Source organism: Triticum dicoccoides, chromosome 3A (genome assembly GCF_002162155.2).
Source record: "Triticum dicoccoides isolate Atlit2015 ecotype Zavitan chromosome 3A, WEW_v2.0, whole genome shotgun sequence".
Lineage (NCBI taxonomy): Eukaryota > Viridiplantae > Streptophyta > Magnoliopsida > Poales > Poaceae > Triticum > Triticum dicoccoides.
In genome coordinates this window covers 583,087,221-583,109,562 of record NC_041384.1, presented here as the reverse complement: position 1 = coordinate 583,109,562, position 22,342 = coordinate 583,087,221, and the positions used below count along the sequence as shown (strand labels likewise).

At 44.8% G+C, this 22,342-nt stretch overlaps 1 protein-coding gene and 1 non-coding gene across 4 annotated transcripts; one reads left to right on the top strand and one right to left on the bottom strand.

Annotated features, from left to right (window-relative positions):
* Positions 1–7: 7 nt before the first annotated feature.
* Positions 8–89, top strand: TRNAS-AGA. The gene has a single exon. It is a non-coding gene; the product is annotated as a tRNA-Ser (tRNA).
* A 2,530-nt stretch (positions 90–2,619) lies between these two features.
* On the bottom strand, positions 2,620–8,592 carry LOC119269349. 3 transcript variants are annotated; one of them, XM_037551152.1, is made up of 9 exons: positions 8,181–8,592; positions 7,078–7,479; positions 6,217–6,673; positions 5,464–5,531; positions 4,731–4,871; positions 3,996–4,037; positions 3,491–3,624; positions 3,255–3,353; positions 2,620–3,172 (listed from the first exon to the last, which is right to left on the bottom strand). In XM_037551152.1, the coding sequence occupies exons 3-9, from the start codon at positions 6,309–6,311 to the stop codon at positions 3,044–3,046; spliced, it is 708 nt and encodes a 235-aa protein (XP_037407049.1). In that variant the 5' UTR covers positions 6,312–6,673; positions 7,078–7,479; positions 8,181–8,592; the 3' UTR covers positions 2,620–3,043. The 3 variants fall into 3 exon arrangements, with proteins under 3 accessions (XP_037407049.1, XP_037407048.1, XP_037407050.1); XM_037551151.1 differs by having other exon boundaries at positions 6,217–6,347; XM_037551153.1 differs by having other exon boundaries at positions 6,217–6,343.
* Positions 8,593–22,342: the final 13,750 nt, after the last annotated feature.

Here is a 22,342-nt window from a genome sequence, read left to right as displayed (position 1 = left end):
CACAGAAGTGGTCGTGCCGGAGTGGTTATCGGGCATGACTAGAAATCATGTGGGCTTTGCCCGCGCAGGTTCGAATCCTGCCGACCACGCAATTTTTGCGTCAAATGTGCTCTATGCATTTTCTGCTTAATTTATGATTATATTTTCTGCAACAAAATATTTTTAATTAAAAGTATTATTCCACGAATTTTGTTCCATAACTCATATTTGTTACGGGTGACGAGATTGGCAGTTTTTTGTCAAATACGCAATTTTTGCGTCAAATGTGCTCTATGCATTTTCTGCTTAATTTATGATTATATTTTCTGCAACAAAATATTTTTAATTAAAAGTATTATTCCACGAATTTTGTTCCATAACTCATATTTGTTACGGGTGACGAGATTGGCAGTTTTTTGTCAAATATTTTTCTGTATGTGTTTTTTGCTTAATTTATGTTTACATTTTATTCCACAATTTTTTTCTATAACTCATTTTTCGTTCACCTACTTCAATAGGACCCGGTGAATTTCGAACGTTCGGAATTTAAGCATGACAACCTAAACATTTTTTATGGCAATTTTAGTTCGGATTTTCATGTTTGCCAACTAAACTTGTCACCTCGCGTCAACTAAAGTTGCCATAAAAAACGTTCGGGTTGCCATGCTTAAAAGCCAAACTTTTGGGATTCGTCATTTCCGTTTCAATATTTTACTTAGTGTGTGTGTTGACTTATTGTTGTACAGGTGACAGATTGACAATTCAGTCACTTTGACTTAGCGTCAGGAGTGCTTGCTTCTTCACCTTTGTGGGAGAGTCTCGGGAGAGTGGTCGTGGCTTCTTTTCTTTGGCAATGGTGGAAGAAGAGTTAATTCAATGGAATGGGTTACGCGGCGATTTGTCTCCGTGAGATTGGCATGTTTCTAACCACAAAGAGTGGTAGTAAATTTTTTTCTATAACTCATTTTTTGTTCACCTATTTCAATAGGACTCTGGTAAATTCCGAACGTTCAGATTTTAAGCATGGCAACCCAAACATATTTTTATGGCAATTTTAGTTCAGATTTTCATGTTTGCCAACTAAACTTGCCACCTCGCGTCAACTAAACTTGCTATAAAAAACGTTCGGGTTACCATACTTAAAAGCCTAACGTTTAGGATTCATCATTTCCATTTTAATATTTTACTTAGTGTGGGTGTTGACTTATTGTTGTACGGGTGACGAGATTGACAATTCAGTCACTTTGAAGAAATTCAACATGCCAGGTTTTATTCTCCAAGGCCGAGCCTTGTGCAAATAGAGCTGCTTTGGCCGGAGCCTTCCGCGTAGCTTCCTCCGGTACGGCGAGTCCGGAACTGGCCATGGATGACGCATCGCAGTGACAGTGGCAGTTTTGCTATTCCGGGTGTCTCATCATACCCTTTGGGAAAAAAGTACAGATAAGCCTAAAGAGTATCCAATTTGGATCACATAACCCTTCATGTTTAAAACTGAGTTCTTAATGCCATCCCCAAAACTATTCTAAACCAGACAAATCACCCTCTAGACCCCACTTAAGGCCTCGTTTGATGGAATAGGATTGGGGAGGTTTTGGGAGGTGGGGATTTTAAGGAGTATGTGAATCCACTTTTTTTCCATCCAATATTTTGAAAAGATTAAAAAATAAATAAACGGGTCGTGCCGTGCCGACCCGTGTGCCCAGCCTCCAAGCCCAAGCACGGTCCAAGGCGTGCCGCGGGCTGTGCCGGGATGCTCACGTGCTAGCCTGGTTGGCCTGGCCCGTTTGACCAGCTATACACCCAATCCCCTCAAATCCCTTTGAAAGGCCCGGGCTGTGCCGGGATGCTCACATGCTAGCCTAGTTGGCCTGGCCCGTTTGACCAGCTATACACCCAATCCCCTCAAATCCCTTTGAAAGGCCCCGAACCCCTCCATATACAATCCACTTCGTATGAAGTTGTTTGGTAGGCGGGGTTTGCATATATATCTTCTATAACACTAAGCTCTCTAATTTAAAAGGCCTCGCAATTAATTAAGGTATTCAATTTAAAATTAATCATTCAATTTTGACATTTAATCCTTGACTTGACTTGGTCAATCCTTGGTTATGGCCTAATGAAATCTCTAACTTCATTAAGCTCCCGGATTTTCAAGCCCCTCATTCAACTGAGGTCTTCAATTTAGATTGAATACACAATTGATTGTGTCGTTGGCCTGTGCTTTATGGTGGGATCTCTAGATGAATGGATCCCTTGGTAAGTGCTTAAGTGATGTGGGCCTTCATTGACAAAAAGAAAATATCGACTATGACACGTTTAGCATCAACACAACACATGCGGCCAACAACATAGGTAATTTTCTAATGTGTTTGTATTAATTAAAAGACGCCCTCCAGTCACACGGTCAAAAAGACCTACACAAATACCACAATAAAAAAAATGAAAATTATATTATGGATTGCCCATAGCAAACACTCTCCCACCAATCACTTCCCAGATTTTCACCGTTGGGCCACTCTTTTCCTAATTTTTAACCATAAATTGACACATTCATTTGTAACCATGATTCCGTAAAGTCTGTCCATGGATATCTCTGGTAAAAAAACATACTCCATTGTTTCCCCCACACACCAAACCAACTAGCACGTAAATAATTTTCACAACTTATAAAAATTATCACATAAAACAAAACATGTACAACCCTAAGGACATAAGCGGCGCAGCAAAGCGCGCACTGCCTTTCTTGTAAGATATGACGCGCGACACCCAGCCAGGAGGGGGCTTCCCTACAACTAAGAGCAGGGGAGAATCTTCGAGAGATAATTGGGACTATTTTTCTTGTCTATTCACTGATATTCCTAGGCATTATATAGCCAACTTACAAACTTGGAGGCTAAGTCGAACTAACAAACATTAGGAAATAACCAACTTAAGAATCAAGAAATATCTCTAAAAGATTTAAACTGCTAAGGGTAAATAGGGATACTTGCTGGAAAATCATTGTCTATGAGGCACTAATGTTCACACTGCTCAGTTTATCATCAAGCATGGTCCGCTTCCGCTTCTAAGAAATGAATTTCCAGGCAAGCTGCATCACATTGTCATCAATATACGGCCGCAAGTCCCACATTAGACAATAGCCATCTAGCTCCGACGATGGTGTTTTAAGGCACAGTGCCTTGACTATCTTCTCCTGCAGGATAGCAAACTTCTGTCACAAAATAGCAACCAAAAGTAAACAGAAAGTAGTGGCATGTAGATGCTTCTTTGCGAACCTGCATCGAATAATCCAGCTTTAACATATTCTGAACCAGAATCATAACGCTCGAGTAAGATACTGCGCTGTCCAGCGGATCCACAGACTGCCCTTCATCCTGGTAAAATATGGTGCCAACATTTTTGGGTGAGGCTTAGTCAATGTTCCTACAGGCCATAGTATTTTAACCAACTGAAAAACTCGAGGCTGAAGTAATAAAGCATGGGGCGGAAAGACTACAAAGAGAATTCACACCTCAGAACAATCTGCTGGCAGGTTATTATCGCCATCAGAGCAATCTGAAGCTTCTAAGATACTAAGGCTGGCTGTTAGCGTAGTGCTATAAACATCCTCGGCCAGGCATTCAAGTTCTTCAATCAAAACTTTAGCTGGGGAAAATAAAATGGAAAACATAAAAATATTAGACAGCACAGGTCAGTAGTAAGGTATGAGCAGATGAATAATGAGTTTAAGTTCGATATCCACGAAAAGAGAACATGAAGGTTCATTGTTGTGCACATTGTAAAATGAGGACGTGAAAGTGAAAGAAAATGCTTCTACTAGCAAGTACTGTGTGTCTTAAAGAAAAGAGGAAAAGGGAGAAGGAATGAGGAAACGCAAAAATTCAAACAAAGACCAGTGTGCGTGCTTCTGAGTAAATTAGACCATCACAGCTGTTTCACTGCAACTAAGTAACAACACCTTCTCTGAGACCATGGAATAAGTTATGCAGTAATGATTAACAGAGAGATGAAGCTACCTTTATTTATATGGTCCTCAAGTTTCTCCTCGCAAGACTGTACTGCAAAAAGTTACTGTACTATCAGACAGAAATAGTTAAAAAGCTACTGACTAAATGTAAATATGTTTGTTACAAATGAGAGATACTAGTTTCAGCCAAATAGACATGTCCAAAGATAAGAATCATGCATAATAACTAGGGTCCTATATTAAAACCCTAGTGTTACAAAGAGTTACTTGAATTTATAATATCTTTTGGTACCATGAGTTCTGGCTGATTTGCAACAGAACAGGTATTTCCCCTAACAATCAGAATCTATCCACTGTCATTGGCCTGTCACTGAGCTCAAACTCTATATCTAACACTCTAATACAATCGAAACTCTTATCGATAACCTTACAATTAAACTAACAGATCAAAACCTGAACATAGATAATGCAGTTGTGCCCTGCTGCCACAGTAACCAAGATGCACAATATTTCAGCATCGTGGGTTGCACAAGAGGGCCTACTCATTTGATCACAGCAGCACGCTAAAAAAGCTGAAGCATTGTATAGTATTCTACATGGCATTTTTCTGTACTGTGAGTTACATACACACAGCAGTGTAACTTCATCTAATCAACTAGATAAAAAGACCACCAGGAAGAAATTCAAATGGAAAAACATATCTGCTAGATTAATAATAAAACAGCAGCGCTCTAGTATAGATACACGATACACTCAGGCACAGGAAAAGTGACTTTTAACTTACACTGGTTAATATTCCAGATACTTTGGTGCTGAAGGTGGCAGCCTGCTTCAAGATAGGACTTCAGTCGATCAGTGTAGTTAGATTTGACTAACTGACTGACAGCACCTGATTCCATGGGAATCATTGGTCTTCGAAAATGCTCTGAAATAAGTGAGTCATGGAATTTGAACATAAGTGCAAAAGAAATAATAGGGGACTGTGCAGTATCTATCAACACAATAATGTTCAGAAATCCAAGCAAGATTTTTATGCATAAGTTGTTCACTGGCAATTGACACCTCAAAACCTTACCATGAAATTTACTTCATAAACTTCACTGGCAAATTCACCAAAGCTTAGAGCAGAAATTTACTTCATGAAAAAAATTACAGCTTCAAGAAACTACCAAATAAAATTGTCGAAATGCGAAATCAATTTATCACTTTGTTCAGTATTACAGTACAAGAAATGCTAGTAAAAAATGTTAACATCTGTGAGAGCAAATGATGAAGGTTTCTACTTTAGCAGTTTAGCGCCATGTCTGGAGCACACTTTAGGACCCTGGCTGCTTACATATCTTCTAAGTTCCTAACTATCAATAGGTCTGACATGTCAGCAAATGGGGGAATCACTAGACCTATTAATTGTACAAATAGGGATTCTAGGAAAGGGACTTCCATAAAAAATGGTCAGAGAATACAATACAAAGCAAAGGAACCAACACTGGGGTATTCATGGAGAAGAATGAACCAACCTAATTCCTGACGAAACTTTACAAGAAACATTTTTCCGGCATCAACTAGCTCCTCATATTGTGTAACTCTGTTGACAATAACAACACACACATATATGATTAGTACAAAAAATTCACAACCACAGGAAAAGTAGAAAAATAAAATTTCAATAGAAGTGTCTATGCGGAGCAAGGAAACACATACTAGTTGTATCCTACAAACCAGCTGGGCATATATCACCAAAAAATGTTCTCCAAAACACACAAAAGAAGGGAGTAATATATCGTTCCTTCCAAATTCAAGTCAAGAAGTAAAAGTTCACGCACAATTCAAAGGGGAATACTAGACACGACTCCTTGAGATGGCTGACGCTTGTTGGGTAATCACATTGTTGTTCCAAAAATAAGTGGATTGTTCTACTAGTAATTGTAAATGAAGTTACAACAGTTATAGATTGATAAAGTTTTCAGTTATGAATAGCATCATTTTTTAAGATTAGCTAATAATTATTTTGATAAACATGTACTGCGACATTTGGTGAAAAGCTATATACATGTTCTGCGACATTTTAACTGAGTTACCCGATGTCAGTACTAAATGTTGAAAACTTTCTGTCGATATCTGGTTCTCTGCTCCTACCAACTGTGTCATCAAACCATGTTAATTCGCAATGGGCTTTTGTTTCCACTACAGCTCCGCCAATTCACTATGTCCACTGCAAATGGTGAATCAATCAAGTGTATGATATTCAAAAGATTCAGGTCACTAATTACTTGGTCATGAAATCAAAGAAGCAGCGCCGAGCTTCCTCCTTGGACATTGGCGCCAACAGCGGGGAGACCTGGTGTACTGCTGCTTCATCCACCATAAAGTCCAGCTAAACCTGACGCGGAGAAAGATCTGACTGAAAGAAAAAGGAAAAAGAAATAGAAGTAAGGTTGGAGGAATTTGATGATCTGTAACAAAGTCGATGGATCTTTGATCATATATATCCAAAGTTAGTCAGCCTTTGATGAAATATTCAAAGTCGATTATTTGGTTTGATGATATATGTTTAAGATGTTTTTACAAATACAGAACAAATAAACTATACAAAAATATACTAATATGCCCTTGTTGGATCGCTGCTCTCCAACACATTGTTCGGATGTGCCGCGAGGAACTCCTCGGCGGATATGGTGTGAGCATACTCGTTGACATGGATACCAAGTCGCGACGAAGCGCCCATCCCTATACACAGCAAGCACAGATCTTCAAGAGCACAGACGAGTCAGGTTCATCAGAGCCAGGGTTGCAGTGAACCCCGGGCCAAAAACTACGCGCTTATGACCAACGGCGGATCTAGAATTTGAATACAGAGTGATCCACCTTACAAAAAATTGACAACAAAATTATGTACATGCGTATGTGTTCATCGGTTCATGTACTGTACTGTACTGGATAACAATTAGCAACTTGCTCTTGATTGTTTGTGCTAGCTAGCAGGGATCATCATTGTTCTCTGAATAGCAATTAGCAAACAATTACTCCCTCCGTCCCATAATATAAGAACGTTTTTGATACTACACTAGTGTCAAAAACGTTCTTATATTATGGGACGGAGGGAGTAGCAACCTAGTCCACCTCAGTCTTACCTTCGGCTCTGGACAAACCGCAAATCGACTCTGCAAAAAAGTGGCTGCAGGCTGCTGCTCAGCTCCCAGCTGCTAGCCTGTTATGTTGCACGTCTCCAGGCCCCAGGGCCCAGGGTGCACGCCTGCACACCGCCGGCCGCCGGGGAGACTGATGTGGCTGGCCGCTGGCGCAGGGCGCAGGCGCGCAGCCACTTGCAGGCAAGGCGGCTTGAGTTGGAGGGCGGGGAAGGGTGCGGCGTGCCGGGCTACGGCGGGGCGTCCGGGTCCGGCGGGGGGCGGCTGGTGCGGGAGAGAGGACAGAGCAGGCGCTCGGCTGGAGCAGAGGAGTCGGTCCTGCTGGCCTGTTGTGCTGCGGGCCGGGACGACTGGGCCGATTGTACCCTCTCAGCCTCCAGCACAAACCTAGCATTGAAGAAATACAGAAATTTTCAGTTGGTTCATCTAGTAAAACAAAGAATTTTTGTATCAACTGATGCATACGAAATACTTTCCAAAAAGATCTGCTATGCTAACTTGACAATCCCATGTTCAACCACCCTGAAAGTAGTCTCAAATGAACACAAGTTATGGTTTGTACCTATTTTTAAAGAGAGCCGAGCTAATACGAATAGCCACAGCTCAGTAGACCAACTGCACCAATTTTTGCAATTGAGCCAAATACAAGATCATCAGATCCATAGGAGAACTAGCTAGTAAAATTAGATCGGGAGTACCCTAACGAAAACATAAGGCGAGCTAATAAGCAACTCTTATTCAGAATTACCCAGCAATTGGCAATAACACGCACAAATCAAACGCTGCAACGGGCAAGCCGGTCACTAGGCAGATCATCGCTGGTGGGACACTATCTAGCATCAAAAGAGCTTCAGGTGCGAAATCGATAAGCTAAACCCCGACTTGAGCAGGCGAATCATAGCACGAACAGTGAAAACGCCATCACCTTTACTGCTTATCGAGCAAGGGGGGCACAGATCTTCCCCACGGAGAACTCAATCCCCACCCACAAGGCCACAACGAACACTAGATAGAGAATAAGACACGAGCATAATCGATCCCGTCGGTCAGAGACCCCCAGGGCTCACTATCTATGAGCAACAGCGTACCTCCGAGGAAGCTCTGGCGGGCGGGCTGGCGGCTACCACGAGGCGAGGGCGGGGAAAGCTCCAAGAAGCGGAAGGAACAAAGCAGCCGGAGCTGAACTCCTGTACTGGAACCCAGCGACCCGGCCAAAAGGAGGGGAAGCCAATAGCAAGAAGCGATCGACCGGGCGCCGGGGTCAAATCACAGCGGCGTCAGCGCAGAAATGCTGCAGTGCCGGGCGTCTTCGTCTCCCCGCGCGGTGGGGCAGCGGCTGATAGAAGTGCGGGTCGGGAGCTTGGACCGCCGCTTTCGGCGGCGACTTCGCGGTGCAGCGAAGCGGATTTGGTGGCGGTGGTGGGGGGCGGCGATGGCGATCGCCAGAGGGCGAGGAGAAGGGAAAGAAAAGAAAAGAAAAAAAGAAGAAGGGGAAAAGGAAGGGCGGCAGTGGCGGAGAAAGTAGGTGGGTGCCACGTCTCTCTGTTAATGCGGCTGCCCCGCCTCGTTTGACTGGTAGGTGGGTGCCACGTCGCGTGGGGCCGGGGCTGTCAGGGGGAGAGGGGCGGGCCATGCCTGCGTGGAGGAAGGCGACGGCGGCGAGGGATTACCCTTTTCCTGCTGGGCAGCCTGGCGGGCAGGGTCTGGCTGGTGTCGGGCCGGCGGCACCGTCCACGGCGCGGACGATCGTCCTTTTCGCTGCTGCTGCCGCCGTCAGGCGGGCATGGTCGGTTGCTTCGCTGTGGAAGTTCTCACGCGCACGCGCACGCGCGCAAGAGAGAGAAGAAGGGCGGAAATGATTTGACCGTAGCTCATAGTGTTACGGTTTTTTTATGAGATAAGTAGAGTTCAAGTCTTAGACTTTGCTCACGTTCTAGACTTACTTTAGATTTTTGTTTTGGCAATGTCCGTTCAGTGGGAGGAAATGTTTCCGTCGACTACGAAACGCGTGTGGCGACTTCATCAATCTGAAGTATACAGGTGGGTGTATATACATGTATGTGAGCATCCGCAGTTGTACTTGTACTGTCTTTAAATATGCATTCATTGTTGCAGAAACTAAACTGATCTTGTGTTGTTGGCTTTTTATAAAGCGTGAATATTAGTGATCAAACAAAGCATCAAGTATACAAACACATATGAGTACACATCTTGTCTTTAGGTCGTACACAGTCAACGCTTAGAGCAATGCTAACAATCATTGATGAGTATAAAAATGCATCATCATGTTTTACGTTTAGTTTTGTATCATGGGATTAGTCAGAATTTTACCGGGCTAGCACACCTTTTTATTGATTTTATCAGGATCCTTAACGCGAGATGCAAAGAAAAATAATCTTGAGATATGATGTGAAAATCATGTTAATTTACGTGAAAAAACATCTCATAAAGAGTACAAGGCAAGAACGGCAAAAATCAGCCACATGAGGGACTCCATGGAAGAAGACAACTTCTAGTACGAGCACGCGCGCTCATACGAGTTAGCGCCCCCACCTCGTGATCAACTATTTTAACCCCGTGCCTTCAAATCGAGAGAATAAGCAACACAGAGATCGGAAACTCCGCCAGACTCAAGAACCCTAGCCTCTGGAAGGGTTCCGGAGAGTGGAATCAATAGAAGGGTTTCACAACACCATCATCTCAGTTAAGAGGACTATGACATCAACCATTTCCATTCTTTGTAATAAAAAACCCTAGTGGATCCGTTCTTGTATTACTTTGATCGTTCATCTATGTTCATCATGATTTACCCTTTGGTGTTTATCGTTCTCATGTCCAAGTAGACTCCCTAGTTCTCGGGGATATGAAGAAAGCCTAGTAAGTTTAGCTGATGAACGCCGATAGGATTTGATATCCTCTTTGTATGTTCATGTTAATAATCTTCTCGATGTTAATTAGTTGAAGTCGATCACCCAACATTTACCTCTTTGGGAGAAAAGATTATCACCATTGATGTGATTGTGGGTTTTCGGAGGTACCGCGATGACATAAGCTACTTCCCTCCTTCCTGAACATTGCAATAGGGATCAGCGGAGACTATCTTTAGCTGCATCCATGGGAAGTCCTTAATCACTGTTCTGAAAACAGAATGTGGGGAGGAACCATTGTGGTGTATGTGATGCGTAGTTGTTGCATGTATGCATGCATTTGTACTTGGCTCTGTCCACTTTTAGAATGATACTATCTCTCCAATGAATCAATGATTTTTGCATGATTCGTGATATATTGCTATCAACTTTAAACACCATGGAAATGAATTTTATTGAATTTATTGGACTAACATATTAACTCAGTGCCCAGTGCTAGCTCATATGTTTTGCTATTTTGTGTTTCAGATAATACTCAGAAAAGTTCTTGAAAAAATCCAAAAAACGAGATTCATAAGTTTCGAGAATAGGAGGACACTTGGAGACTAGGGCCCACACCAGAGGCTACCCCAGTGCCTAGGCGCATATGGCCTGTGGGGGATGGCTGGCCTCCGGTGCCCGATGGTCCATATATACCCCCATTTGCGCACCCTAATGGTCGAGAAATTTTCCATCGCCGTCACATTGCGTTTTCTAGGTGATCTTCATTTTTAACCCTGATCTAGACCGCTGCCGAAGGGGGAAATTCATCACCATCTTCATCAAACTCGATCATCGTGCTCCAAGATGAGTTGCGAGTTGTACACCCCCGGATGACAGTAGCCAATGTTGTAATCTCTCCTCCTAGATGTATTTTCCATGTTTAATACAATAACTACATGAGCTACCATATATGATTGTAGTTTATCAGATGAGTTTGTGGTCGTGATGTAGATCATGTAATGGATTAACTATATATGTTCAGATTTGTTCATGATTCATATTTGATATATGGATGCATATTTCCTTCTAGATGCCTGTATTCTCTTGGCCAACTTAGATTTCTAGCATTGTGGAAGTGGTGCGCATTAGTTTGGTTCAAGAGTTACAAGTAATCTACAATAGTGACAAAAAATGAAAAAGGCTTGCAAGAATTGTTGTCACTGAGGGTTGAGGATTTGTAGAGGATGAATAATTCCCTAATCATAACTGATAAAGACTCAACTAGATGGTGAGTCGTTCGTCGGCCCGATCTTTCACGATACTGGCAATAGCACAAGAAATTCCGATCGAGCAAATATGCAAGACCGTAAGATCAAAAGAAACTAGCGTTGAGTAGATTAGATCGGCTCCACGCGCAGCAGCAACAAAATCCCAATGGATCAGCAACGAAGACAATATTTGGTGTCCCTCGACATAGGACGTTTTCTGACTATTATTGAACTCACGATGAAACAAAACTTGACGACCAAAAACCAAAAAAACTCCACCCTTACGTTGGCCGAAGCCGGCCTGTTTTATAGGCGACGTCAACCTGACCCCAAACCGTCCTAAACTAGTATTACTTTCCTAATTCAACTTGGCTTCCTATTTTAAACCTTAAAGAAAAAAAAACTCTCACGTATCAACTAGTACTACTTGCATAATAGGACACGACACATAATCTGACTTCCTGATCCATGTTGATTTGTCTTGTACGTTAGTGCCTTGATTTAACTCCACGTATATCACATCAGGAATTTGAACGCACATGACGTGATGTGTTGCTCCTGGACGCCTCAACTCCGATCAGACTTGGAATGATAATGATCCAAGCATAACCTGACGCGGCGGAGTCCTAAAATTAGGTTTAACCTCGTCCGGCTTAGGTTCCGATGACTGTATTTTGAGTGCAATTGTACCCACCATTAAAATATTAGAATCTATGGCTGATCAAATTTTGCTAATGCATCAGTGGACACATCATCTCCTCCTCCTTGAAACAAAACCGTCCTCGGTTTTGCGGTAGATTTCATAGACTTCTTCAGTGAAGCAGTTGTGTCCACCATGATTTCTGCCATAAACATAGATCGCAGAACATGTCGTCTTCCTGCTTTCCAAAAAGAGTATGTATTGGACCGTCCCTCATGTGTGGCATGACGGTCATATTGCCATGGTCTCCCCAACAATAAGTGACATGCATCCATCGGCAATACATCACAAATCACTGTATCAGTATAGTTACCAACCGAAAAATTGAGACGCACCTTGTGAGTAACTTTCAGTTTCCCCGACTGATATAACCATTCGACGCAGTGGGGTTGTGGGTGCTTCCAGGTAGGCAAAGCTAAAGTATCCACCAAGTCCTTGCTAACCGCGTTGGTGTAGCTTCCTCCATCTATGATCAACTTACAATTAGTGTTGTTGATTTTGCATTGAGTTTGAAAAATATTCCATCGCTGCCCCTTATCCTCAATGCGATCTTCTTGCACCCGTTGCACCATCAAAGACGGATATGATTCAGCAGCTTCAAAACTCGCAACCACATCTTCAACATCTTCAGATTTTTCACCAGAAGTGTCAGAAACTGCCTCTTCATCACTAGCGAATGCATAGCCATCTCTCGTGAGCAACACTCTTTTCTCATTAGGACATTCACGCTTCATATGTCCCCTTCCTCCACACTTGAAACACTCTATGTCACTAGTGAGTCCGGTCGACTGTGCACTAGAATCAACCATCGACAGTCCTGATTTTGAAGCATCCTTTTGCACGGAACCATGAGAGCGATTTGATGATGTCGCCCTGGAGCTAGGACCGACATCCTCACTCTTATACTGCGAGCGTCGCCATGTGTTCAAAGTGGTCGTGGGAACAATGTTGACTTGGCGTCGCTTAATCTGTTGTTCCGCACGCACAGCTTGGTGCACAAGATCTTGTATGCTGTAGTAGACCACCATCTCAACACGATCCTACACCTCGATATTTAGCCCGTTAAAGAAACGAGCCACAGTCGCCTCCGGATCCTCCGTTGTCCCTGTACGTATCATAAGCAATTCCATCTCCTTGTAATATTCATCAACACTCATATTACCTTGAGAGAGCCGCTGCAACTTGTTGTACATATCTCTTTTATAGTGCTCAGGAACAAAACGTCGCCTCATGAATTCTTTCATACCTCGCCAAGTCATCGGCCGATGTCTTGAACGACAAATTTGATTCCACCAAATTAGCGCGTATCCGGTGAACTCAATTCCAGCAAGTTGAACTTTCTTCTCCTCGCTATAATGATGGGCATCAAAAATTTGATCAACACGCATCTCCCACTCCAAATAGCCTTCTAGTTCGCACTTGCCGGAGAACGAAGGGATTGAAATTTTTATGCGCCCAATTCCATCATCCAAAGGCACACGCACAGCTTGACCAACTCGGTCATGCACTCCACCACGAACGGATGTTTCGGGACGAGGCTCATAGTGTCGTGGTCGTGGCGCGTACCCCGCATGGTCAATGCCATCATCGAAACCATCATCTCCAGCATGAGGGTGTGCCGCCAAACGGCGATCATGCACGCCGGTATGTCCATCGCGAGCTGGTGGTGCATAATGCAGTGGAGCAGCCGGAGCAGTCTGTGGTGGTGCAGAATTCGATGCCGGCATATTGATGATGTCTGCCAAACCATCAAACCGAGTGATCAGAACATCTATCCTTTTGCCGAGCGCATCATGACATTGCTTGATGTAGTTGCATGTGTGGTCAAAACCATCCCGAATATTTTGAGGAATATCATCCGCGTACACTGGACGCACAATTTCCTGAGAATTAGCAATAACCTCGTCTTCCTTGTTGACCGAGGTCGACATCTTGATCAACACAATACCGTGAACAACCTTAGCTCTGAATACCACTTGATAAAGACTCAACTAGATGGCGAGTCGTTCGTCAGCCCGATCTTTCACGATACTGGCAATAGCACAAGAAATTCCGATCGAGCAAATATGCAAGACCGTAAGATCAAAAGAAACTAGCGTTGAGTAGATTAGATCGGCTTCACGCGCAGCAGCAACAAAATTCCAATGGATCAGCAACGAAGACAATATTTGGTGTCCCTCGACATAGGACGTTTTCTGACTATTATTGAACTCACGATGAAACAAAACTTGACGACCAAAAACCAAAAAAACTCCACCCTTACGTTGGCCGAAGCCGGCCTGTTTTATAGGCGACGTCAACCTGACCCCAAACCGTCCTAAACTAGTATTACTTTCCTAATTCAACTTGGCTTCCTATTTTAAACCTTAAAGAAAAAAAACTCTCACGTACCAACTAGTACTACTTGCATAATAGGACACGACACATAATCTGGCTTCCTGATCCATGTTGATTTGTCTTGTACGTTAGTGCCTTGATTTAACTCCACGTATATCACATCAGGAATTTGAACGCACATGACGTGATGTGTTGCTCCTGGACGCCTCAACTCCGATCAGACTTGGAATGATAATGATCCAAGCATAACCTGACGCGGCGGAGTCCTAAAATTAGGTTTAACCTCGTCCGGCTTAGGTTTCGATGACTGTATTTTGAGTGCAATTGTACCCACCACTAAAATATTAGAATCTATGGCTTGATCAAATTTTGCTAATGCATCAGTGGACACATCAATAACAGTATGTCATCATTCTAAATACAATTACCCATGTTTACACTCAATGTCTAGATGTTGCAAAGTATCTCTGTATGGGATATTTAGCTAAAGATGGAGATGGATTCGATCTTTAGTATTATGGACGTACCTCTGTGGCACCCTCCCCTTTGGCGTTGCCCCCGCTCCCGACACTACAGATGGAGCCGCTCAATATTCCATCGACCTGGTTTTCCATGCCGGAAGAGTTACACCCCTGTAGGCGAAGTTGTGGAGGGAGCGAGCGATGGAGATGAAGCCATTCAATATGCCACCAATATAGTCGGTCACAACGGAGGATACAGATGGTTTGTAGCTGAAGCTGTGGAGGAAATGGGCGAGTCATGTCATGGTTTTGTCACAGTAGATGTCTTAGTGTGAGGACTTAGTCATGAGGCCATCGCAACAAGGCGATTAGCTTGTTGGGGTTGATTGGAATCGAGAGACGCGTATTTACCCAGGTTCGGTCCCTCTCGATTGAGGTAATAGCCTACTTCCTGCTTGTTTGCTTATTGCTTGGAGACCAATTAATTACAATGGAGCGGATTCGCTTGACCTAGCTATTGATCGATTGTAACTTAGTCATATCTTCCTCTAAGACTCGCATTTATATACAGGTCGAGACCCGGGGCTTACAAGAGTCCGGGTCGTACTACGATCCATGACTTGGTGTGTTTCTAACTTGTCTCTTAAGCAAGTAAACTCTTGGCGACTTGGACTTCATGGCCATGAGACGTTGTCTTCGGATGCTGGGTCCTAAGCAGGCCCACTCTATGAGCCGCCCAACTAGTCTTGCTCCTGGGCGTCTCGGCCCATCTTGAGTCTTGCTCCTCAACTGCCACCTTGATGACCCGACCCAATCATGGAGGGTTATATCGTGGGGTTATATCCCCAACAAGATCGATCCGCGATGACATGTTCACCTGGATGGAGTTGATGCAAGAGTTGCATGAGACACGTGCCCTCGCCCGCGATAAACCGAATCTGAGAGATCGGTTGCAGAGGGAGATCAGTGATGAGCCACAAGTATAAGGGATCACAACAATCTTCGAGGGTAGTATTTCACCCAAATTTATTGATTCGACACGAGGGAATTCAAAGAATATTTATAAGCCTTAGTAGTTGAGTTGCCATAATTTTATGTTTCATGCTATGGTTAGATTTATCTTAATTCTTCTTTCGTAGTTGAGGATACTTGAGAGAGGGATTAATCATAAGTGGATTGCTTGTTCAAGTAAGAATAGCACCCAAGCACCGGTCCACCCACATATCAAATTATCAAAGTAGCGAACGCGAATCAACTAAACATGATGAACGTGACTAGATGACAATTCCCATGTGTCCTCGAGAATGCTTTCTTTTTATAATAGAATGTTCCGGCTTGTCCTTTGATATAAAAAGGATTGGGCCACCTTACTACACCATTGTTACCATTGTTACTTGTTGCTTGTTACGAATTGTCTTGCTACAAAACTATCTATCACTACTTCTTTTAGTACTTGCAGAAATTACCTAGCTGAAAATCACTTATCATTTCTTTCTGCTTCTCGAAAGGACTATATTTGATCCCCTATACTTGTGGGTCATCAATATGGCACGCCGCCACCGCTGGATCGATTATTTTCACCCTCGCCCGTTGAATCTGACCATGGATCAGACGCCCACAGACACTAGAAACTCATCCAAAAGACAAAATCATAGCCTCTCGAGTTCATCTGGAAGAGGGATTGGCAAGGAGAAGGAAGGGATCCTTCCCACCGCAAGGAAGGGGACAACATCATCACCACTATCCTCGTCATCCACTTCATCATCATCCACATCCTTATGATCTGCAACATCAAGAAACCTAGTGGATCCTTCGGTATATCATTTGAACCACTCATCCATGTATTTCATTACCATTGCTAGATGTTTGCTGTCCTCATGTGTGAGTAGACCCCAAGTTCTCGGGGATATGGATGAACCTTGGTATGTGTATGATCTGAAATGTTATTGTGGATATGATATCCCGTGTTGAATGCTTAGTTTAGTAACTTCATGAATGTTGTGAAGGGGCCCCACTTAGCATTTGTGCCTTGTGGCTGCAACATCCCAAATTTTCTAAATTTGGAATGTTAAGAATCATATGCATATCATATATTTTCTTTGCATTTTGAGCTTTATTTGACTTCATTCAAAACTTTGTGCAACTCAATGATTCTTTGCGAGAAGAAAACATGACGTCTTCAATGTGCAAAAAGAGAGAGTTGGGAGTTTATTTGAATCAAATTTGAAAGTTGGATCAAAGTTGGAATTTAAATTATTTTCTCCATCTACTCAAATATAATCAAGAGAGAATATAAAAGGGCTTCTTCAAAATAAATGAGTTGGAGAAAGAATTTGAATACTATTTGATATTTTAAAACTGTTGAGAAATTATTTCTGTTACCCAAATAAACTCTTTTGCAAAAATGTATTCTCAAAATAATTAATTTAGGCCAGAAAATAGTTCACAAGGTATTAAGTAAGCCCATATATTTATGTGAATTCTTCTGGTATTTTTTTGGAATTATGTTACTTTGTCTTTACTTCATTTTTGTGCTTTTGTAAATTAGTAAATAGAAAATCCTCTGTTTATTTCAAAACAAAAATAAAATCCTGCCGGCCTGGTCAGCGCCAGCCGCCGGCCCAACCAGCCAGCTAGTCTTTCGACCCATGGTCTGCTCCAGTGCCTGAATCGCTACGTCCGATCGCCCGCAGCTTCTCTCCCTCTCTCCCGCGTTCCCGCTGCCACTGGCTCGTGGGTTTCCGCCCTTCTTCTTCCCCAAGCCACGGGACAGAGTCCACCGTGTCCACACCACGCCGCCCGAGTTCAAACGAACTCAAGATTCTTATCTCTGGCTTGACCCCTTGCCCACGAACACGTCCGTATAAATACCTAAGCCACGCGCCTTCGATTCCCCCTACCACATGCACCCAAAACCTCACTCTGTGCATTTGAAAACCTCGAACCGAAAAACCTTATCGAAAATAAACCGAACAAAACCAAATTTATGGTTTTTTTGGTTTCTGGTTTCGGTATGGTATGAACTTTTCATACCGATTTGAATTTTGGTTTTTATGGTATATACCGAAAAACCAAATGGTTAACCGAATAAACCAGAGTAAAAAATAATTTTATATTTTTTGTGATGAACAACCATACAAGTTGTCATTTTTCTTGTACATGAGTCAAATTCACTACTAAGCACATATTTTTTTTCTTGTAACATAGTCATTTTTCTGTTTTTAAAATGCTAAGCACATACATAGCCATCAACAGATGAATAAATGCATGCATATATACTTATATATATAGTTATATACTATTTGTGTAAAAACAGTATGTGTTTTGAGTCATAAATTTGCAAATTCTTATTACGTCATTTTCAAATTCGTGTCAACTTTGGTTATTATGGTATATAACGAAACCATACCGAAATAATTTGGTATATACCGAAACTGAACCATATTTTAATTTCATAACGTATTTACCAAAGTATTAATATCGTACAAACCGAAAACCATATAATCTAAACCATGTAAACCGAATAAACCGAACGCACAGAGTGAAAAACCCCTCGAGAGCACGCACGAGCAGACCCAATCTCTATCGGGCGAGTTACTTCGCCTATCGTTGTCGACGCCGGTAAGCCCCCTCGACTCTCCAATCTCCGTCTATCATCGTCTATCTTCTTTGCGATCTCGTTTTACACCAATACGACGCGCAGGAACCACCGGAGACGCCGTTTCAATCTTGTCTGCTCTCGCGGGATCCCAAAGCTCTCCGAGCTCACCGCACCGCCCTCTGTCGTCCCCGACCACCATCTCCATCACCACCGGGACCCCCTCACTGAGCTGCACCACCCCGACCTCACATCTACACCGGAGGACAGCCGGAGCGCTGATACGTCTCCAACGTATCTATAATTTTTTATTGTTCCATGCTATTATATTATCAACCTTGGATGTTTTATATGCTAGTTTATATGATTTTTGGGACTAACCTATTAACCCAGAGCCCAGTGCCAGTTTCTGTTTTCCCCTTGTTTCAGTGTTTCACAGAAAAGGAATATCAAACGGAGTCCAAATGGAATGAAACCTTCGGAAAAGTTATTTTTGGAAAGAAAGCAATACATGAGACTTGAAGTGCACGTCAGGGGATCAACGAGGAAGCCACGAGGCAGGGGGTGCCCTCCACCCTCGTGGGCCCCTCGTGGCTCCCCTGATGTATTTCTTCTGCCTATATATATCCATATACCCTAAAACTATCAGGGAGCACAAAAGATCGGGAGTTCCACCGCCAGAAGCCTCCATAGCCACTGAAAGCCAATCTAGGCCCGTTCCGGCACCCTGCCGGAGGGGGAATCCCTCTCCGGTGGCCCTCTTCATCATCCCGGTGCTCTCCATGACGAGGAGGGAGTAGTTCCCCCTCGGGGCTGAGGGTATGTACCAGTAGCTATGTGTTTGATCTCTCTCTCTCTCTCTCTCTCTCTCTCTCTCTCTCATGTTCTTGAGGTGATACGATCTTGATGTATCGCGAGCTTTGCTATTATAGTTGGATCTTATGATGTTTTCTCCCTCCTCTACTCTCTTGTAATGGATTGAGTTTCCCCTTTGAAGTTATCTTATCGGATTGAGTATTTAAAGATTTGAGAACACTTGATGTATGTCTTGCCGTGTGTATCTGTGGTGACAATGGGATATCACGTGATTCACTTGATGTATGTTTTGGTGATCAACTTGCGGGTTCCGCCCATGAACCTATGCATAGGGGTTGGCACATGTTTTCGTCGTGATTCTCCGGTAGAAACTTTGGGGCACTCTTTGAGGTCCTATGTGTTGGTTGAATAGATGAATCTGAGATTGTGTGATGCATATCGTATAATCATACCCACGAATACTTGAGGTGACATTGGAGTATCTAGGTGACATTAGGGTTTTGGTTGATTTGTGTCTTAAGGTGTTATTCTAGTACGAACTCTAGGGCTGTTTGTGACACTTATAGGAATAGCCCAACGGATTGATTGGAAAGAATAACTTTGATGTGGTTTCATACCCTACCATAATCTCTTCGTTCGCTCCGCTATTAGTGACTTTGGAGTGACTCATTGTTGCATGTTGAGGGATAGTTATATGATCCAATTATGTTATTATTGTTGAGGGAACTTGCACTAGTGAAAGTATGAACCCTAGGCCTTGTTTCAACGCATTGCAATACCGTTTACGCTCACTTTTATCAATAGTTACCTTGCTGTTTTTATATTTTCAGATTACAAAAACCTTTATCTACCATCTGTCGGATTTTGGGTTCCGGCAGACCCTTGAGGTTCGAACACTAGGGTGCGCGCGGAGATTTCGCCTCCTAGCTACCCGCACCCCTCCACCTCACTAAGATCTAAGCTATGAAAAGAACAACACAAGAGACACAGGGTTTATACTGGTTCGGGCCATCGTTGTGGTGTAATACCCTACTCCAGTGTGTGGTGTGGTGGATTGCCTCTTGGGCTGATGATGATGAACAATACAAGGAAGAACAACCTCGTGGGGGTCTGTTCCTGGCCGGGGCGATGAACTGCTGGGAGGAGTCCAGTCACCCTTCTCTCTCTCTCTCTCTCTCTCTCTCTCTCTCTCTCTCTCTCTCTCTCTCTCTCTCTCTCTCTCTCTCTTCTCGATTGTTTATCTCGATCTCCCACTGATCCGATCTCCAACCTCTCACCCCCAACCTCTCACTGATCCGATCTCCCACCTCTCACTCCTGTGGGTGGCTGGTCCTATTTATAGAAGCCCTGGTCCTCTTCCCAAATATCGAGCGGGAAGGGAGCCAACAATGGCGGGCTAATTTGAAGGGGGGCAACTAGTACCAGTTATCCTGACAAAAGTAGTCTTCGCTTGCACAAAGCTCTGGTGGTGACGCCGTCTTGGGCTCCACAATGACCTCCATCTTGCAGTCCTCCTGGTCTTGGTCTTGTTGCACCGAAATGGCAACCTTTGCCTGATGCCTCGGTACTCCGCGGCTGCGCTTGCCTCCTTTGCACCAAAGGGGAAAGGAGGACACTGCGCGGGCTGGCACCCGCCTGGCGCCCTTGGTCGTCATGGCTTGCGTCATGGGCACCTCGTGAGGTACCCCGTCTTGATCTCTCCGCCTCCTCGCGAGCCAGCCTGATGAGGCCGTGCCTGAGGAAGCTCCGCGTCGTCCGCCCCGCGAGGCTTGGCCCCTCGCGAGGGTCTTGGGTCTGTGTTGGTGAAGATGGACCGTGCTGGGCCCCCCTTTGAGCCACGCCGCAGGCAGGCAAGTCTGGGGACCCCCATTCCCAGAACACCGACAGTAGCCCCCGGGCCCAAGGCGCGCCTGGACTTGGCCGTGCAGGGAGGTGGAAGGGCAAGAGCGAAGCGTCGCGGGCCCTAACAGCCTGCGGCCTTGGGCGCCGCGTGGCGGTTGATTGGACGTGGGCGCCTCCACTTCCCCATGGCGCCTCGGCAACTGCACGGACTGGACAAGTCCCTGCATGCAAAGTGGGTCATGATTACCTGCGATCGTGGAGGTCGGCGGTTGGCCTTCGTCGGCCATAAGTACGGAACAGCGCGCGCCCTTCCAGTCCATCCCTCCTTGCTTCTCCTTCTTCCCGGTCCTTGCTCCGTCTTACTGCAATGGCTCCGATCCGCCGGTTCTCGATGGCAGAGAAGGGGAAGGCTCCTCGAGAGGAACCACACCCACTCCCGCCGAAGAAACGGCTCGTCCTTCGTGGCCCGGACGAGGGGGCCCATCAGGTGGTGTCGAGGCCTTGGTGCGAGCGGGCACCGCTAGGGTTCCCGCTTCCCTTGTACGCCCACATCGAGGGCCCTGAAAGAGCTGATGCTGATCGCCACAGGCGGCGCCGCCATCGGCGCCGACGAGTCACGAAGGTGTGGGTCGTCCCCCCTGGGGTCCACACTGAGGGCTCCTCCCGAGAGTTTGTGCTCCATGTCGCCATGCCTCCTCAATCTTGGATTCGCCTTCCTCCCTTCTTCGCCTCCATCATCCCGCAGGGAGAACTCCTGGAGCTTTGGCTGCAGCACGCCGACTGCTGCACCCTCGCGACCGAGGCAGAGGTCGCGGTCGTTGCCCCGGGCGAGGTCCTCATGACTCGGGGCTGGAGCAAAATCGCCCGGGTTTGCAGGACAAGAGGCGCCCTCGCGATCCACTTGGAGTACGACGGTGCTTCAGTGATGTTCTTCAAGGTCTTCGATGCGAGCGGGCGCCGGCTGGAGTGCTGCCCCGGGAGAGGTGGCCAGGACCCTACTACGGTGAGGACTGGGCCCGCCAACCGCTCCCTTGGCGGCTCCTCAGGCGGTGGAGGCGTCGGAGGTTCCAGCGACTCCGGCGAGCTCTTCACGACTCCGGAGACGAGCGACGACAGCTACGAGCCCTCGAGCCGGCGCCGCTCCTGGAGCAGGGCAGGCCCGTCAGGCCGCCGCCGACTTTGATCTGGATGGGGTTGGCGCCGGTGCTTGACGGCCCACTGTTGATGATGGCGTCTTTTGCAGGGGCGCGCGTAGTTAGTGTCCCTTTAGGATCTGTTCCCTGCGAGGAATCAAAGACGCGTCCCATGGGGGCTTGTAAGGTGCTTGTGATCCTGTTTTGTTAATATAACCCTTGTCGTAGAATTGTGCGAGTTGCTCA

What these genes read in the sequence shown, in the direction of transcription:
- LOC119269349 (XM_037551152.1), bottom strand. Translation starts at nt 6,311, where the DNA reads ATGGTGGATGAAGCAGCAGTACACCAGGTCTCCCCGCTGTTGGCGCCA. An exon ending in TGAGGACCATATAAATAAAG is followed by an intron (nt 3,625 to 3,995) that starts GTAGCTTCATCT and finishes TATTTTCCCCAG; the next exon opens with CTAAAGTTTTGATTGAAGAA. An exon ending in TGCCAGCAGATTGTTCTGAG is followed by an intron (nt 3,354 to 3,490) that starts GTGTGAATTCTC and finishes ATATTTTACCAG; the next exon opens with GATGAAGGGCAGTCTGTGGA.